Consider the following 17,877-nt stretch of genomic DNA (forward strand, 5'->3'; position numbering starts at 1 on the left):
GCGTTCCTTCAATGTCTAAAACTGAACATTTCTTCTCGTGTCTTACTTGTCCTGTTTTTGGCAATTTTTGTGTTGTGGATGTATAATCAATAAATAAGTTGCATAAGTTGCAAATGAGAATGGCTTGTAGCCTTATGGTGCAACATTACACCATTGCACTGACTCCAGAATTCCCACCAATCAGAAGGCTACGTATTTTGTACATTATAGATTCTTGAAAAGGTTGTTACAAAACCATAAACCTTTCCGGGAACTACAGGTACTGCAGCTCCATTGTTTTTGCAGAAGTAAACATGTGCGACGATTAGTTGGTGATTGGTGACTGACATTTTATTGTGTAACCCTTTTGCTTGAAGGAACTCTAACAAGCTCAAACATCGACCAACCCAAACCCTCTCTTCTCTTCACCCAAATATTTCTACCTGGGCCTGTGCACATGGTGTGATGACAATAACTGAAGTGTCCTGCTGACCAGTCAAGGCTGTAGTGCATGCCACTAAAGCAAACAATGCCTGCCACCCAATTCCTGCCACCAAAGCCTGACAACTTAATACACTTTTTCCTACCACACAAGCTATCAATGCCTGCCACCCAAATCAACAATTGCTGTCACCCAAGTCAGCAACTTGACTGCCAGGCATACCAAATGTCTAGCCTACCACCCAAGCTATTAGCAAGACTTCGTGTCAACAAGGCTGTCACTTAAAAAAACCTAAGCAACCAAACAGTGCCCACAAGCATAAACTAGTACTTGAGCAAAAATTAACAGGACACCAGTCACAAACAGTATATTGGCTGGTAACCTGTTTCTGCTAAGCAAGATTTTTCTTAGCAATGTACGATTTTCTGTTAAACAGCCTTTAACACAACTGGGCCAAACATGCATGACTCCAAAAACCATAGCTAACATTTACCTATCATGTTCAGCATGCTCGCTCTCAAGAGCAATGCCGGCATTCTATTGGGAGCAATTTCTGCCAACCTCAACCTTAAATGCCAAGTTCCAAATTCTTCAACAAAATGTCATCATAATTGTGAACACATGTTGACTACTTTATTTAGTTTTTTTTGTCACAGCACACATAAACACTGATAATTAGGAAAAATTTCCTGTTTCCTTTTTTTGTCCGTCGTGGTGTGGAACTCAGGGCTGAGGACTTACTGCAATATTTAATGGACGTCATCAAGCAAAACGAAAACAAACCAGTTTCCCTTGACCCATTTACAAATGTAAAAAGTTCCTGGTTTCAATTTAGTATCGGCAAACTGCCCATGTTTTTGTTGCTTCTCTCTTTGTGTCGCTTTGGGGACCGGGAAAAACTGCTCACTGAACATTTGGCACACTAAAAAAAAAAAAAGTTGTTTCGTAGAATCGCTTAAAAACACCGTTAACTCCATAACAACCCAGCTCTTTTGAACTCTAAATGTCTTCATTTTTATCCTTGAAGTAAATTAGATTTAACAGTTATGGGCATTGACCTTGCCTCTCTAACTATAGATTGGCTCAACCCTCCCAAGCTGTCTAATTTTGGCACCTGACTGTGGAGTGGGTGTAACATCCATATTATTACCCGGCAGCTCTGCTTCTTAACTGTCATTCACAAAAATAAGTTGGAAGTGTCCCACGAGGCGTAACAGTATCCGTGGTTATACCACTCACAGCCCTGGGCAACCCCTGCGGCATGTACACCTACGAGTGAGGTACACACCACCACCACCGACCCAGCAAACCACCAGCTCCTATAAAAAGTGCCGTTGTGGAAGAGAGATCTCCAGAAACTATCCCCAAGACTGTTGATTCAGCGTGTCTGGTTTAAATCCCTCAAACCTGTTGCAAGCAGCTGTCCCTGTAGTGACACAGTCAGAAGCGGTGATCACTACCCAATGGTGCGTACCCCATCAAAAGCCAGAACCCATTAGTACTACAGATCTGATTGTGTGATCATCATCTGTGGACACAGGGCTGCTGATCAACAGACACACCGCTCTCTTGTGTTGTGAACTCTGTTACAAGCTTCAGTTTCTTAAGCTTGGCACAGGACCAAGGTGCTTTTTATTCATTCATCTGGAGAAATCTGATTAACATTTTGAAGTCAACTTTTTGCTGATTACTGATGCTACAAATCAAGATGAACGCGATTGTAAAGTGCCTGGCAATAATGTGAGTACATACTTTTCTCAGATCTTAAACAAAAATAATCTATGATTACTTGAGTTGAAACAAAATTGCTTACAATTTTAAGAGAAGATTGCTTTAAATTCCAAGGGAAGATGACCCTTTCTGCTCAAATTGGGCTTTGATTGAATTTTGCAAGATTGCATGAAGTGCAACAGACATATTTGTGTTAAAAGCTTAAGAAGTGTCTGTTGTCTATAGCAAGGTTTGCTTTAGCAAAATGTAATAAACTCTACTGTCAATTGTGAAATTTTCAATTTAAGATGCAAACAATTTATTTGCTTGATTAAAGTTAATTTTACTTCATATCTATGGGAAATGAAAGTGTTTGGTATTCTGAAGAGGAGAAAGCAGTTGTATAGACAATTTAAATTGAATAGCTGAGTTGTCTTTTCCTCTTTCAGTGACAAAAGTGGGTGTCATATATTATTTAATTTGTTTAACTTGATGAAACAAAATCTTGCTTGTGTCGGCCATCATTATGTACAGAAATAGACGGTGCGTGTGCTGGGCAACCCACTCCTTATGGGAATTAGTTCTTTTGAAAGTCACTTCTATTTGTAAAGGATCGATTTCAACGCAGATTGAAATGATCAATTCTAAAAAAGTTGATTCCTGTTTTGTACCCTTTTCATTCTCACAAAGTAATTCCCTCACATTCCCTCACATTCCCTCATTATGTTCACAGAGTTATTTAAAGGGTTCGAGTACAACACAAAATACAAATGTCCACAGGTTTACAATAAACTTACTCGACTTAAAGATAATTGTAGTTCAAAGCTTTCCTTCATATATTACTTGCTGACTTGCTGTAGTATTTGTGAAATTAGTAAATTATTTAAAAACAAATTATTTCAGCATTAACAACTGAGTTTATGGACTCTCCTGATAAAACATTGCTTGGTGGTTTTCACTTCCCCCCCCCTCTTAAATCCTTGATGGCTAATGAAGCTGAAACTTCAGGTAAATTATTCGTACATCTTCATTCACAGTGAGTAGCGATTCATGTCACGGCCAAAAACTTGATCTAAAACAAAGGTATCAAACCCTTTAAAGGAGTTCTGTTGGCTTGGGATAAAATCCATTTGTCCCTTTTTTTCTGACTAGGGACTTTCACTTTAACAAGGCATGGGTTCAGTGACCTTTATGGAACGAAGGTAGCATTGTAAACAAGGGAGGAGTGCACGTTGGGAAGGGGAAATCTCTAGTGTCTGGGTGTCTGAGTAACATGCACCGTTGGTGGAGTATTGTTAATAGACATGCTTCCCGGTGAAGCATGCTGGCAGGGTGTGAGCCAGGATTCAGAAATAGTGAGGAGGGGGGGGGGGGCAGAGGGAGAGATCTGCTGTTATTGAAATTATTGCTCAGCCATGTTTGTGAGTGGAAAGTAGAGTGTCTGATAAGAAGTTTCGAAAGACACCAAGATATTGTTTGCTGATAGCTTTCGGCTTATTAGTGTTATCAGGGTGAGCCAGGATTTTGAAATTGTGAGGGGAGATCTGCTGTAAAGTTCAAAACAGGGTGTTGAAATTATTGCTCAGCCATAATACTCCATTCAATGTAACACAAACCATAGAGCAAGGCTTGCACTATGCACAAACCATGCTGACTTGGTTGTGCCCCCCAATTCCTAAAATTGTTGTATCACACATATCACTGTTTACGATTTATTGATATTGATTGAGGAACTTGGAAATAAATATTGTTGAATTGAAGTTGAATGTAAAGTGAAACGTTCAGTCTGATAAGGGGTTAAAAAGACACTAAATATATTGCTTGCTGAAAGCTTTAGCTTACCGGTAGTATGCTAAATATCAGACCGAGTGGTTGTTTTAATAGGTTACTGCCTCCTTTGCCCCTTATGCTCCTTGAATTGGTCCAATAGAAATTTACAACTTCCTCAAAGAAAGTTTCCACCTACTGCATCTCTTTGGAACTTCTTGCCTGCTGTTCATGTTTCCCTCAATCCTGTACAATTTATACTTTTTTAAGAGAACATCAATTCTTTCGTCTCCCTAAGTTATCTTCATCTTAATGTTTGTATCCCCTTTCCAAAAGTAACTTTGAGCCTTGTCAAACCTGTCATGACTGCTTAATGAGTTTTATAAAGTTTTTGCAAGGTTTTTCAATGACTCACCAGACCTGGGCACTTCCTACCTTGAACAATGTTTGGTTAGCAACGTTGATATCATACAGTTTCATCTGGCAGGTATCACTAACAACAATCCCACTGGCGACAGTCCACATACTGTTAAGCGGTAGAGATTCTATCTGGCCGGTGAAATTTTGGTTATCTGTTGGATAGTTGTGGGGAACACATTGAAGGGTTGTACTTCGTTTAGGGGTCACTTCTCTGTACAAATTCTTTTGACTCACACGGCTGTAAATCAAGTAAAAGTCAGTCAGGAAAAGAGGGAGGTAAACTTTTGTCAATTAGATCAACAACAATATGATGTACAACTTTGGAGGCCTGGTACAGTTTTAAAGGGCAAGGTTACTTCTGAAAAGTAAGTAAAGGGCATATCCGTTAGAGATTTAGATTGTGTCTGAGAGCAGTTTAAGGGAGCGAAGGCAACGGCGGCAATGGCCTCTGATTATTTCTAGATTTAACTCTCAGTGAAAATACTTAGTTGTGTAAATTTACGGGAGCACCATTTGAATGGGATTGTTGTGGACTCTGAGATAAGCTGGAGGAATTTGTTGTGACGTTTGATATACTCTGACCATCTTTTTGTATAAGTGACTGTACCTGAATTTTCAAAATAATTGCTGGGAAAAAGTTTAAAGTGTTGACTTTGAGTCCGATAAATATATTATAATTCTGTTGTACTAAAGTGATACACCCATAACACAATGAGATTAGTCTTCCTTCAAAGAAGCAAAAGAAAAGTTCTCAATTTTGATTCTGGTCTTGTAAAATAAAATTCTGGTCCTCATAAAATGCTGGGGTGGATTTCACAAAGAGTTAAGACCTGTCTTGTCTTAAGTTATGACGAATTACTTGTCCTAACTTAAGACCAGCCTTAAGTTTTTAAATATCTCGTAGGACTTGTCCTAAGTTAGGACTAGTCCTAACTCTTTGTGAAATCGACCCCTGAGCCCATAGTGGTATTGTGGCTTTCCTCCATAAATGGAGCCCTGGATGACAGTGTTACCAAACATATCCCTTGAAATACCTGAAACCTTATCCTTGTGCAATTTTGACCAATATTTTCCCTGTTGTATCTCTGAAGTTGTAAGTTGACTTTTTAACCTTTGGTGTTCTCTCTCTAGCCTTTGATAAATACCATTTTGGTCACATAGCTCACCTTTGCTTCTGTCAATTTAAAAGCCATCTGTTCAGATTGTATTTTGCTACCTCCGGTGATCTGATCGATATTTTCCTCAAGTTGTTCTCACAGAGGATTGTTGTTTCAGGCTTGCTCTTAAGGTTCTGCTGGAACATGACCAGGGGCTCAGTTTCATAAAGCTTGTAGGCATGAAAATTTGCTTAACATGAAATTTCTTCCTTGATAAAAACAGGCTTAAGTAGGATTTGAAACTTTGCATGGTGGAAATACGATATAGAAAGGTTTGCGGTAACATCATGTAATGACTATCTCTAATGAGTTGGGGTGTTTCTGAAAAGAACCGTTGGTTTCAACTCGACGTTTCGATCAGTATGCTCTGATGGTCTTCTGGAGAAAGCTGGACTTTGATGCTGCATGCTGCCTAAAAACAGGCTTACCAACTAAATTTCCATTTGTAGCATATTGCTTGTTACTGGTATTCAGCTGTTGTTTGCTTATCCTTAAATTGATAAGGAAATTTGGTTGGCAATCCTGTTTTTATCAAGGAAGAAATTTCATGCTAAGCAAATGTTCGTGCTTACAGGCTTTATGAAATTGGGCCCAGGTGCTTGGAGGCAATTGGGGCAATTGCTTCCATTGCCTCAGTTAGGTGTCAGTTTTACTTCATTTTTCTTACCAAAAACTTGTATTATTGTTATTGGAGGAAAAACAAATTATAAGATAATACTCTAAAACACGGTTAGTGGTCAAACAAGCAAATATTTCCAAACTTGACCAACATTCCTTGTTTTGTTGTTGTAGTTTTATTTATTTATTTGTTTATTTATTTATAAAATATAGAAATTACAACTAGTTGTTATATAACCCATTTGACAATAACATATCAATGAGCTGAACATTGAGCCCAAGACATTGTGCCAATAATATTCCTGTATTTTTTACATTTTTTTCTCAGCAATTGTAGCTCATGCTCTATGGTCTAAACAGATAAAAACGTTTCAGGTGCCCATGAGATATTCTTTACTTACAAGTTTGAGGGTTAACGAATTCAAGGGTATACCTTCCGGTTTAAAAAGGATATCCTCATGGAAACAAATCAATCCAAAGTACACATTATTTGTCCAAAAACAAACTTCCACTTCGCTGCGTGGCACGCACATCGCTTCAATACCTTTAGGGGGGGGGGGGGTCTGTTGTAAAGAAGCTTTTGTTAGTGTTAGGGCAACATTAGTCAGAAATGTTACAACAACAGGCTGAAACCATTTGTTTCAAGCAAAAATAGATTACCTAGGAAAAAATGAGAAGGGCTGGCGTGTGATTTTCTCACCCGAGAAGCTGATTTCCTTTTTCTTTTTACGTCCATAGAAAAGTGAAAAACACCTTACAAAGTTGATGCTTGCAAGTTGCAACACATTTGTCCTTATAAAAAAAAAATTAAAAAAAACCATTTGTGGACCCCTGGTCCACAAATGGTTTTGTGGAAGTTTGTGGAAGTTTAAAATAACAACAACATTTTGTCTTGGTCACGAGAAGCAATTTTATGCAATATCCAGAAAGAAGTGATAAGTAAACCCAGAACACACAGGGTTGCTGACTGGTGTTCTTTTTGTTTCTCTTTCAAGAATGCTCAAGTTTACTTAAAGACGATGGCCGGAAACCTTTGGTAATTGTCAAAGACCACTCTTCCCACTTGGTGTATCTCAACATATGCACAAAATAACAAACCTGTGAAAATTTGAACTCAATTGGTCATCGAAGTTGCGAGATAATAATGGAAGAAAAAAACACCCTTGTCACAAGAAGATGTGTGCTTTCAGATGCTTGATTTCGAGACCTCAAATTCATGGAAAATTACTTCTTTCTCGAAAACTACGTCACTACAAAGAGAGCCGTTTCTTACAATGTTTTATATTATCAACCTCTCCCTATTACTTGTTACAAAGTAAGGTTTTATGCTAATAATTATTTTGAGTAATTACGAATAGTGTCCACTGCCTTTAGGGAAAAAAACATAACTGCAGACTTAAATACCACAGCAATTTCAAGAGGAAACAAACACCAGTATTTATTATAGACTGCTTTTCATAAAACAACATGAAGGGAACAGCGAACAGCATTATTTAGCAGTTGATCATTTGTGTACCTCTTTACTTGGACACTTTTGAGGCCTGTGACAGTGTCAACAGTCTCCCAGCAGAAAGTTTTGGCAAAGCTGTCATTTTCCTGTAAAAAGAAACTATTAATAGTTCCCACTTGACAGAAACCTGAGTACGTGTTTCTGGTTAACCACAAATATGATTGGCATCTGAAACTGCATGTTAGACTGGTTTAAAACAAGGAAGGGGCTCGCCATAATGCCAGTCTACACTATGTCATAAAACACGCAATTGATTTGATTTTATTTGTGTGGAATTTATGCAGATAAAACGCAGTAACAACAGAAAGGATAACAATGGAAATAAATAAATGAAAGTACAAAAAAAACAAGAGAGAAAACTGCACCAAATTTTCCAAGGATAGCCCCAAAGAAAAATTGTACAAATACAATGTAAAAAAAGATCAATTTACGATTGCCAAAAGCACAAGATTTACATAAAGAATGGATATGCTATCAACAAATTAATGCATACTGAATAGCGCCCAATCAGTGATGTCCACCATCTCTCAAAAAGGCTAATTGCAAAATCATATAGTCTATGACAAACTTTTGATTAGTGGGGCAGAAAGGCAAAACCAGGGCATGGAGGCTGAAGTCCATGTTAAGTTCCAGGTCTGGTGTAATCACATAATAAGGACCTGACTAGACTATGGTTGATCGAAGAAAAACTTAGCAGTACCTTTTGAAGGGGCAGAAAGGCAAAACCAGGGCAATGGAGGCTGGAGTCCATGTTAAGTTCCAGGGGTCGATTTCACAAAGAGTTAGGACTCGTCTTATCTCGAGTTAGGACGAGTAACTCGTCCTAACTTAGGATTAATCTTAAGATCTGCATGCTACAGTGCAGGGTTGGGAGCCGTCCTTAGTCCTAAGATAAGTCTTGAGTTAGGAAGAGTTTTGTGAAATCGACGCCTGGCCTGGTGTAATCACATAATAAGGACCTGGCTAGACTATGGTTGATCTAAAGAAAAACTTGCAAAAAAAAAAAAGGAAAACTTAGCAGTACCTTGAGGATTACTGTGCAAGTGTGTGATTCCTCACTCTACCAATTGAGACAGAGTAGAGACCCCAAGTCAAGGCTATGGGGTCCCTGAGAGTAGTCTTGATAATTTATCTCCACACACTCTATTTCATGTGCTCAGGACAGCCTCATGGAATGGGAACAAGCTGCGTTCCTTCAGTTAACATTCATGACGTGGGGTTGAATTATATGTCAGGATGAATTACATACAAGTGATCAAACTTCAATGCTACTATGTCACGCTGATACTTTGGGGGAGGTGGGAACAGTTATGTGTGTTTTCATAGTGTTAACAGCTATGTGTTCAAGCTGTATATTGGAGGCCTGGATTTTTCCATAGATCTTGCTTTTTCCTTTAAACTTTCTTGAAAGACATGAGATGAACCTAAAGGAAATCTTTTTATCACCTTTCGTTTAGCCTTTGAGAAAGACTTTGCTAGGGTCAGAGCTTTAGGGCATGTATTTTTGGTACCCTTCTCTTTTGGGCATCCAATTATAACTTCCACAGAATCTGTCTTTAAACTGTCTTGACAGATAAGAACTGACCCTCAAAGGAAATGTATTTCTTAATCACCTTTCCTTTAGCCTGAGAGAAAGACTCTGTTGTTAGGGTCAAAACATCAAGCCAATTAACCATTACTTTTCGCGTTTCTTTTGTGATGTCCCGACTTCCAATACAGTATCCACAGAATATGTTGTTAAACTTTCTTGACGGCCACAAAATTATCAAGGAAATGAATTTCTTCACACCTGTAGTTAAAGCCTTCAAGAAACACCTTGATAGGGTTGAAACATCAGGAAATTAACTCCATTAGGCACCTTTTTTTTGTGGCATCTCATTATAACTTTCACAGAATCTGTCGTTAAACTGTCTTGACAGATGTGAACTGACCCTTAAGGAAATGCATTTCTATATCACCTTTCATTGAGCCTGCGAGAGAAAGACTTGTTAGGGTCAAAACATCAGGCCATTAACTATTTGTTTTCATATTATCACAGAATCTGTCGTTAAAGGCAGTGGACACTATTGGTAATTGTCAAGACTAGCCTTCACAGTTGGTGTATCTCAACATATGCATAAAATAACAAACCTGTGAATATTTGAGCTCAATCGGTCATCGAACTTGCAAGATAATAATGAAAGAAAAAAACACCCTTGTCACACGAAGTTGTGTGCGTTTAGATGGTCGATTTCGAGACCTTCAGTTCTAAATCTGAGGTCTCAAAATCAAATTCGTGAAAAATTACTTCTTTCTCAAAAACTACGGCACTTCAGAGGGAGCCGTTTCTCACAATGTTTTATACCATCAATCTCTCCCCATTATTTGTCACCAAAAAAGGTTTAATGCTAATAATTATTTTGAGTAATTACCAATAGAGTCCACTGCCTTTAAACTTTCTGGACAGCCATGAACTGACCTTTAAGTAAATGTATTTCCTTGAAGGCCTGCACCTTTCGTTTAGCCTTTAGATCGAAACGTCAGGTAGTTAACTTACACACCATTCTTTTGCGGCATCCCATTCTCTTGTGGCATCCCAATTTAGTTTCCACAGAACCCTGTCGTTAAACTGTCTTGACAGGTATGAACTGACCCTTATTAAGGATTTTTTTATATACACCTACATTAGTCTTCAAATTGCTAGGGTCAAAACGTCGGGCCATTCAAGATTTTTGTGGCAACCTTCCGTGGTAGGAGCACCCAGAAATACTGTCAAAACTAAATAACGCTGTCAACAATTTAAAAGCATGTAGAGTTATGTTTAACATGGCTCAAGTACCTACTTGAAGTAGTTATTACTTCTAGTAGTTTGACATAAAATGATCTCAGAGTTCTCACACAGCCCCGGTGGTGAACTGATTTCAAAATAAGTACTGTTTATTGCAGTTATTGGTCCTAGTATGTCTTCACGGTATGTCCTGTGTTAACTTGTTTCAGCGATAAAACATTGTAAGATTACCATCAATTGTGTTCAATGCCAGGATGTGACAGCTTGCTGACACATGGCCAAATGTTACCATGTAACTATGGTAACAAAAGTTCCTCCCTTAACATAAGCGTAAACAAAACATGGGTTTTTGACCTGATTGTGTTTTTGTAAGACTCTGAAACCGCCGTATCCATGAAAGTCTTGTTTTGTTTAGGAAGTAGACGAAAAATGGGTCAAGCAAACCATAGCAAACCAAGGAGAGATTCTACTGTCAAAAAAAGGATGAGAGTTTACAACTTGCAGTTCCTGTTGGTGATTTTAAAATTTTATTGAACTAAAAAGTCACAGTAGCTGTTTTCAAAGCTAACAAACCTTGCTGAATGTAACAATAGAGAAAGATGTAACCTATTGTTTTGATCTACTTCAGCAGCTATTTTCATAAAGCCTGATTCTGCCTATTCCACGATCCATTAGGCTCCGCCCACGGCACACGTGTGAGCAAGAACACATGAGCCTCTCCAATGCCATTCTGCACAACTCTGCCGCGCACGCCAAGCATACGCGCACGCATGTCGGACTTTGTAGTGTCGGCTTTTGGTTGTGCTATGGGTTGTGATTGGTCAATACGCAATGTGGGGCGGCGCTTAAAGTCACCTGGAAGTGGTATTTTGTCAAAATAAAGCTTTTGCCACTAATGTGTTTTGATGGGTGGAATATGAATAAACAATAAAGTAAGGTTTTAAAAAATTAGTTTCCATGTTATTTACAAATGCTTGGCGCAAGCATGCCCTAAAAGTTGAAACACTGCCTGATTTTTTTCACATTAGGCAAATGCTCCTACAGGTTCGTAACGTCTTTCAGGTACCTTCGACTTAAAAAATTGTTGGGATGGCGTCATGTTTTAGAAAAAAACGTTTCTCTTTATGTCAAAATGTGTAGTGTATTCCGGATTCTCAAAGCACGACGGCTCAAAGTGTTTGCTGCACAGCGCTGGAAAAGACGTCAGACCAGACAACTTTGCAAACTGACCCCACCTTAAGTTGTTTTCCTGCATCCAGCATCAATACACCTGGTCGACATTGCCAGAAAAATGCAAGAAAAAAACCTTTTTTAAAATGTGCAAACTCACGACTAGGACTTGAATGTACTTGCACGTACATCTGTTCGGTGTTCGATCGAGGCAAAGTCTGCCTCGATTGACATCACAAAAGGGGTAGGCGGAGTCATCCCCATACAACTTTTTTTTTTTTTTTTTCTTAACATATAAATCGTTTAAAACAATTACTTAAACAAATTGTTTATTGTTTAGAAACATATTTAAAACAATTACTTAAAAAAATTGTTTATTGTTCAGAAACATATACACTAATGTTTGAAGAAAACAAAATTATACTTCCAGGTGACTTTAATGGATCGGTCTATTCTGCACCTGGGATCATCCTTGGTCAAACCATGGTCAAACTAACCCCCTCCATTGTTAGCAGAGTTTTGTGTACAAGTTATGTCACTACCTTGTCCTCAGATTATGGAAGCTTTTGCCAATCCCTGTCATGATACACATCCCCAACCCTCTGGTGTCACAGGGCCACTTACATCCTTATCCATCTCCCTTCCTCTACCCCCATACACCCTCCAACCTCTCACCACCCTCTCTCTACCCTCTCACCACCTGCACTAGCTCTATCACAGCCCTATCTTCACCACACTGTCCCCCCCCACCAGCCCCTCTCAAGCTCCCTTCCTGGACCCCCTGGACCCCCCCCCCCTATACACCCCATACTACACCTCAGCCTCTCCAGACCCTATCACTATACCTCTCAGCACCTTCGCTCTATCACAGCACTATCTTCACCACCCTGTCCCCCACCCTGCCCTCACCAATCCCTCTGGGCCCATGCCTCTTACATCCTCCTCATGCTCCCTTCCTCTATACCCTATACCCACAAACCTCTCTATACCATCTCACCACCTGTGCTCTATATCACAGCCCCACCTTGTGTCCCCCCCCCCCCCCCCCCCCCCCCCCCGCACCAATCCCTCTGGGCCCAGGCCGATCTTACATCCTCCTCAAGCTCCATTCCTCTTTACCCTACACTCCACCAACCCCTCTCACCCTCTCACCATGCACCCTTTCAGCACCTGCGCTCTATCACAGCCCTATCTTCAAATCATCATATTATCACTTCCTAAATGTATACTTGGGTGACCTCCAAGTGCCCCCAACAGATAAACAATTTCCTGCCTCACTATTAACAATCGCTCCAGGGACGTCTATAATCAATCACTTCAGCAGGTACTAAATATGAAATGATTGTATGATTATTAACCAGAGAGAGAACATTTTGGTTGCCCCCCTCCCCCACCCTCCCTCAACAAGAATACTAACAATTTGCGAAGAATGTCAACAATGGTCTCAACACAGAGAAAGGATGGTCTCACAGCTCAGTTATTTTAAACCAACTGAATATTGCATAATGGGGACATTTGGATTTTTTGGTCTAAAAGTGCTTCAAAAAAAATAATAATAATGTCATTGTAGGGCAAAACTTGATCATACCCAGACTGTACCTGAGCAGGCATCAATAAGAATGACTCGGCAGTCAAGAATGTACAAACCTTGCTTAATTTGTTTAGGCCTACTTCTTGATAGTCTAGAGTTACTCCACAAATAGAAGTATCATTCATCAAAGGTAACAATATGACTACAACAAAGTCATATCAAGTTTTACTACCAAGGAGAAATTTATCTCCAGGTCTTGAAAGCTGACATGAACTCCTTCATGCTTTGGTAGTTCTATCAACGCCACGTTTAAATACCAAAGGTATGATGTAAAGGTTGTTATGGTCGAGTTACTGCGTCAGACTCAAACTTTGGTGGCTGAGTCATCGAAGTGTGGGTTTGATTCCCAGTTATAACACTTGTGTCCTTGAGCGAGGCACGAAACCATAATTGCTTCCCTTAAACCAGGTCTATAAATACAGGTATATATGTAAATGAGAACGTGAGAGGGCTGAGACAGTATTGTGTTGGATTACCCTTCAGCCCCAAAACGAGCTGGGGGCTGCATGCTCTTTTGTGAGTTGAGAAAGTCCGAGAAAATTGCACTGCGGTATGTGTGCTAAACCATCTTTGTTAACCATTGATAATTATTATCTTCTCCATGTGTTTTTAATGAGACTCTCAGCAAGATGCAAGTCTTCATCCTTGAGAAGTTTGTAAATGGGTTGCGCTTGATGGAAAACAGAAGTTTAATTTGTGATCAGTACTGAGGCTGGGTTAGGAAGTAGGATAGAGTTTAAGAGGTCAACAATCACGGGGATTGGCATTTACTATTGAGCTTTGTTAGATTTAGTTTGTATGACCCTGCAGTTGTCCATGCACCAGGGCTCGAAAGATTTAACAAGTTAAACTATAGTCACAAGTTTAACTTGACCAAAGGTTTATTCATGAGATTTTTCACACTGTGCCCCTTTTCGAATCCACGTCTTTGGCTCTGGATTCGGCTTCAGGCTCGCTCGAACACATTCGCAAAGCGTGCACAAAACTGTAAAAACAACCGCGAGGCCAACATAGCCTGAGCCAAATCTGGAGCCGTGGTTTCGAAAAGGGCCATAGTTTAACGTTGAAAACAATAATATAAACAAAGAAAAAAACAAATAAATACATATAAATATGTAATAAAATAAAATACAATGAATAAATCATTTACTAAGCAAAATATACTTTCTGTTTGCATAACTTTTACTTTCATTGTTTCATTATTTATTTGCACAAAACAAAGGTTTTATAATAACCCATCCTTTGAAAGTCCAATAAAAGTTAAAATAATACTTATTATTTGACACAGTGTTTATCAGACTGGTAAGCCAACTTATTGCAGCAGCATTTTCCTTTTTGTGGTTTCTGACTTGGATCCCATTGTGTGGTAGAAAACTGGGCTTGTGCCAAACCACGCTAGGCCCCAGTTAAATGTTATGGCTCCTTTGATAAATTACACATTGTGTTGTGAATTTGTCAGAGATAAATTATTATGGGCTTAACAACAAGGGTGAGACCCCATGTCCTAAAATAAATCATGGGATTGTTTGGCAAAAAAAGGAAGTTGACATGGAATGCACAGGAATTTCAAACGAGACCCTTTGCCAAGATGATATGCAACTTGCATAAAAACAAGGAAGTGATGCCAATTTTCTTTAAAGGACAATGCTTAAATAGAGTTAACTTTGTCAGTGTACACATAATTTATTAATTATAATATCTTATTGGAAATTACACAGGTGAGTTATGGAAAATTTCTGTTTGTGTTATGCTACCCCTCAATCCAACTATGACATCTTTTTCTAAAATCAAAGGATATTTATCCCCCAAATTTATAGCTTTCATTGAGAAAGTAGCATTCTGTTCTACATCTTTTTACCTTTCTTTGGGTTAAGTTGAAAAACTGTTAAGTGTCAATTTGTCAACTAACAATCAACTGATCTGATTCTTTAAAAATAAATATCTGATCACAGTATTGAACGACAATAATGAAGTCAAGGAGATGTCCTTGAAGTTTTTGCAGTTTTTAAAAATGTCCATCTAAATTCAACATTATTCACAGTTGGTGAAAGCACAACATTTTTCACTGAACTGGTGACTTTGTCTAGTGTTTGTGTTCAAAGCATTGATAGAGTCATAGGCCTACCCTTTTAGATTACCATGATCGAGCAACTCTACCAACTTTTCAACTGTCTGTACTTTTTAAAGCCGCAAAAAGTCCTTGGAATCTTTTTGAGTTTTGCCAAGAAAATGTTGTGAGAGCCAATGGAAGTATTCAGTAAAAGGGATAGAGATCTCTACAAACTCCTCAAAGGTCCTAGGTGTGATGAGGGTGTATGACACCTTTGATAAATTAACAACAAGTCCATGCATGGAGATAAGCTTTATTTTCTACCTCCATGGTCTAAGTTACCTTTTCATCTTCAATCATAACACATGCATATTGTATTTTTTTGGATGAGTTATAAAACTCACGATGCAGTTTGCGGTAACGCCATGTGTGTATATAAACTCTGCTGTGTAGATTTGTTCTTGAGAATTTGTCTCGCTGTTTATTCTGCTGCCGGCAGAGTACATTTGGAAACTCAGGAGACTACTGAGCTCTGAAAGGAATCGTCCTGCTCATTCAGTGCTGCCTTGGGACAAGGTCTCAAGAACAATAAACCCAGCAAAGTATAAAAATACACATGGTGTTACCACAAACTGAAAACGTTTAAAGCCGCAAAACCTATATTGATTTCTTTTTGATCTTTTAGTGTTCAAATATACTTACCACACAACCAACCAGTAACAATTTCACCACGTTTGGTTGTAAGTTGTTCAGGAAACACCGAATAATGATCGATGCTTTTGTTTGGGATTTCCTGAACACCCATGCATTGTGTATGTTTTTTCCCCAATTAGCTGACTGAAGTAAATATTTGGTGTTTGATATATGACCAGGGGTCAGTTTCACAAAGAATAACTTAGGATAGTCCTAGGAGATATTAAGGCTTGTCCTAAGTTAGGAAGAGTAATTTGTCCTAACTCAAGATCCACCCAAGGCTTCCTATTGTGTCTTCCTTTTGGTACTGTGGTACTATAAGCTGCTATTGCTTTTGGAATAACACATTGGTTGCCTTGGGATTTCACATTATGTACATCGGTTGCCATGGGATAATACAACGTTTGCTACAGGTATAAGTATAGTACCTTGTTTGCTGCGTGTTCATGCCACCTTCCTAGTAAAAATGAGACATTTCTTGTCGCGCATTCTAAACCAATCAAAAGATAGAATCCTTATAAGGGGTGTTGTAAAAGTAATGATTCCAAAACCAACATGTACTAGAAGTCATAGTAACACTGTTATGGGAACAATTGATTGAATCGCACATTGTAGTATTTATGCAGTTCTAAGTCATTTCTGGATAATTTATTCCAGTGCCAAGTTTGTCAAAAGACATTGCGTGGTTATTGCTTTTGTCTCGTTTTATTGGTTTTGTACTGTCATGTAGGTGCACAACCCTCAAGTGCAAGTATTGAACGCATATGCTCAGAAAATGACTTTTACTTGAAAGCTTCCAAAACATGTGACCTCATGGGAAATGATTTTCCCCCCTTGTGTCACTCAACTTGTAATTTCTTGGCGCCAGCTACTGCTGTCAAATACTTGTTCTTAGATCCATGTACTTGTAATGACCCACAAAAAAATTGTTATCCAGGGTATAGAAATGGAAATAACAAAAAACAAGGGAAAAGTTTGTTAACTTGAGTTCCATGACCGCGCCGCCCTTTACAGGTGCTTTTTTTGCTGTGTCATTAAAGCTGATGTAATTTCTCACTGATACATGTGGCTGACCTAGGAATATGAGATGATATGGGACAGCTAGTTCATTTCATCCTCAAATGCTACCAGTTTATATTTCTAGGTGGAGGGAAGCAGTTATGTTTAAATATGCAATTATTTTGTAAATGCCTCAATTGAAGGACTTCCTGTGGCCAGTGTCTCGATTCCATGTTCAAGACCAGGGCCGAATGATCACAAAGCTACTTAAGCAGAAAATATTGCTTAACAATTTGCTGCTAAGAAAAACTGAGCAGGTACCTGTCACAAATTGTATTTATGACATGGTAGCTTCACTGGTAAACTTATTTTTGTAAGCATTGTTTTGTTATGCTTAGCAAGTTTTTGTGGTAAAGCAGCTCTATATAAAACTGAACCCTGGCAATTTGGACCCTGCTGGATTCAAACCCACATTCTCACTAATCCGCCGTCTTGAAAAGCTCAAAACAACAAAGATTGAAGCTCCCAAACTGATATTTTGACTATCTTGTCACTATCAGTCAAAATATCAGTTCGGGAGCTCGTAACATTCTGGCATCAATTGGCAGTTCATGTAAACCCAACTTGGATTTGAACTCACAGTCTTCAAAAATTATGATCTGAAATAATCCTGGCCAGTAGGCGAACTCACTTTACCAGAGCCACCTCAGAACAATACTGAATTGCCTGACTCTCGAATTTCAGAAATAGCTAGGTCCTTCTTCTGTAAAAAAATATTTACATCAAGATTGTCTTGTGGTCTACATCAGACAATGCCTTTCGATGAGGAAGTATCTTTATTAGGTGACCTTATACCATTGTGTGATAATAAGCAAGTGCTGGCACCCAAATAAATTTGCAGACTTTTTTCTTTTGATCAGGTGGATTTGGGCCACTGGGATGTTATGTTAACCATGCCAAACTTCATTGATTTATTGGTGTTGGAGCTCTTTCCCTTTTAATGG

General features: G+C 38.8%; 1 protein-coding gene across 1 annotated transcript in view; it reads left to right on the plus strand.

The window, feature by feature from the left end:
• Positions 1 to 1,524: 1,524 nt before the first annotated feature.
• Positions 1,525 to 17,877, plus strand: part of LOC117306873 (fibrillin-2-like) — a 66,588-nt gene continuing 50,235 nt past the window's right edge. Inside the window, exon 1 of the mRNA XM_033791434.1 lies at positions 1,525 to 2,161. Coding sequence (XP_033647325.1) covers positions 2,115 to 2,161 — 47 coding nt within the window. The 5' untranslated portion in view covers positions 1,525 to 2,114. The remainder of the gene's footprint in view (positions 2,162 to 17,877) is intronic.

The sequence above is a fragment of the Asterias rubens genome, chromosome 2 (assembly GCF_902459465.1).
Source record: "Asterias rubens chromosome 2, eAstRub1.3, whole genome shotgun sequence".
In the NCBI taxonomy this organism is placed as follows: Eukaryota; Metazoa; Echinodermata; class Asteroidea; order Forcipulatida; family Asteriidae; genus Asterias; species Asterias rubens.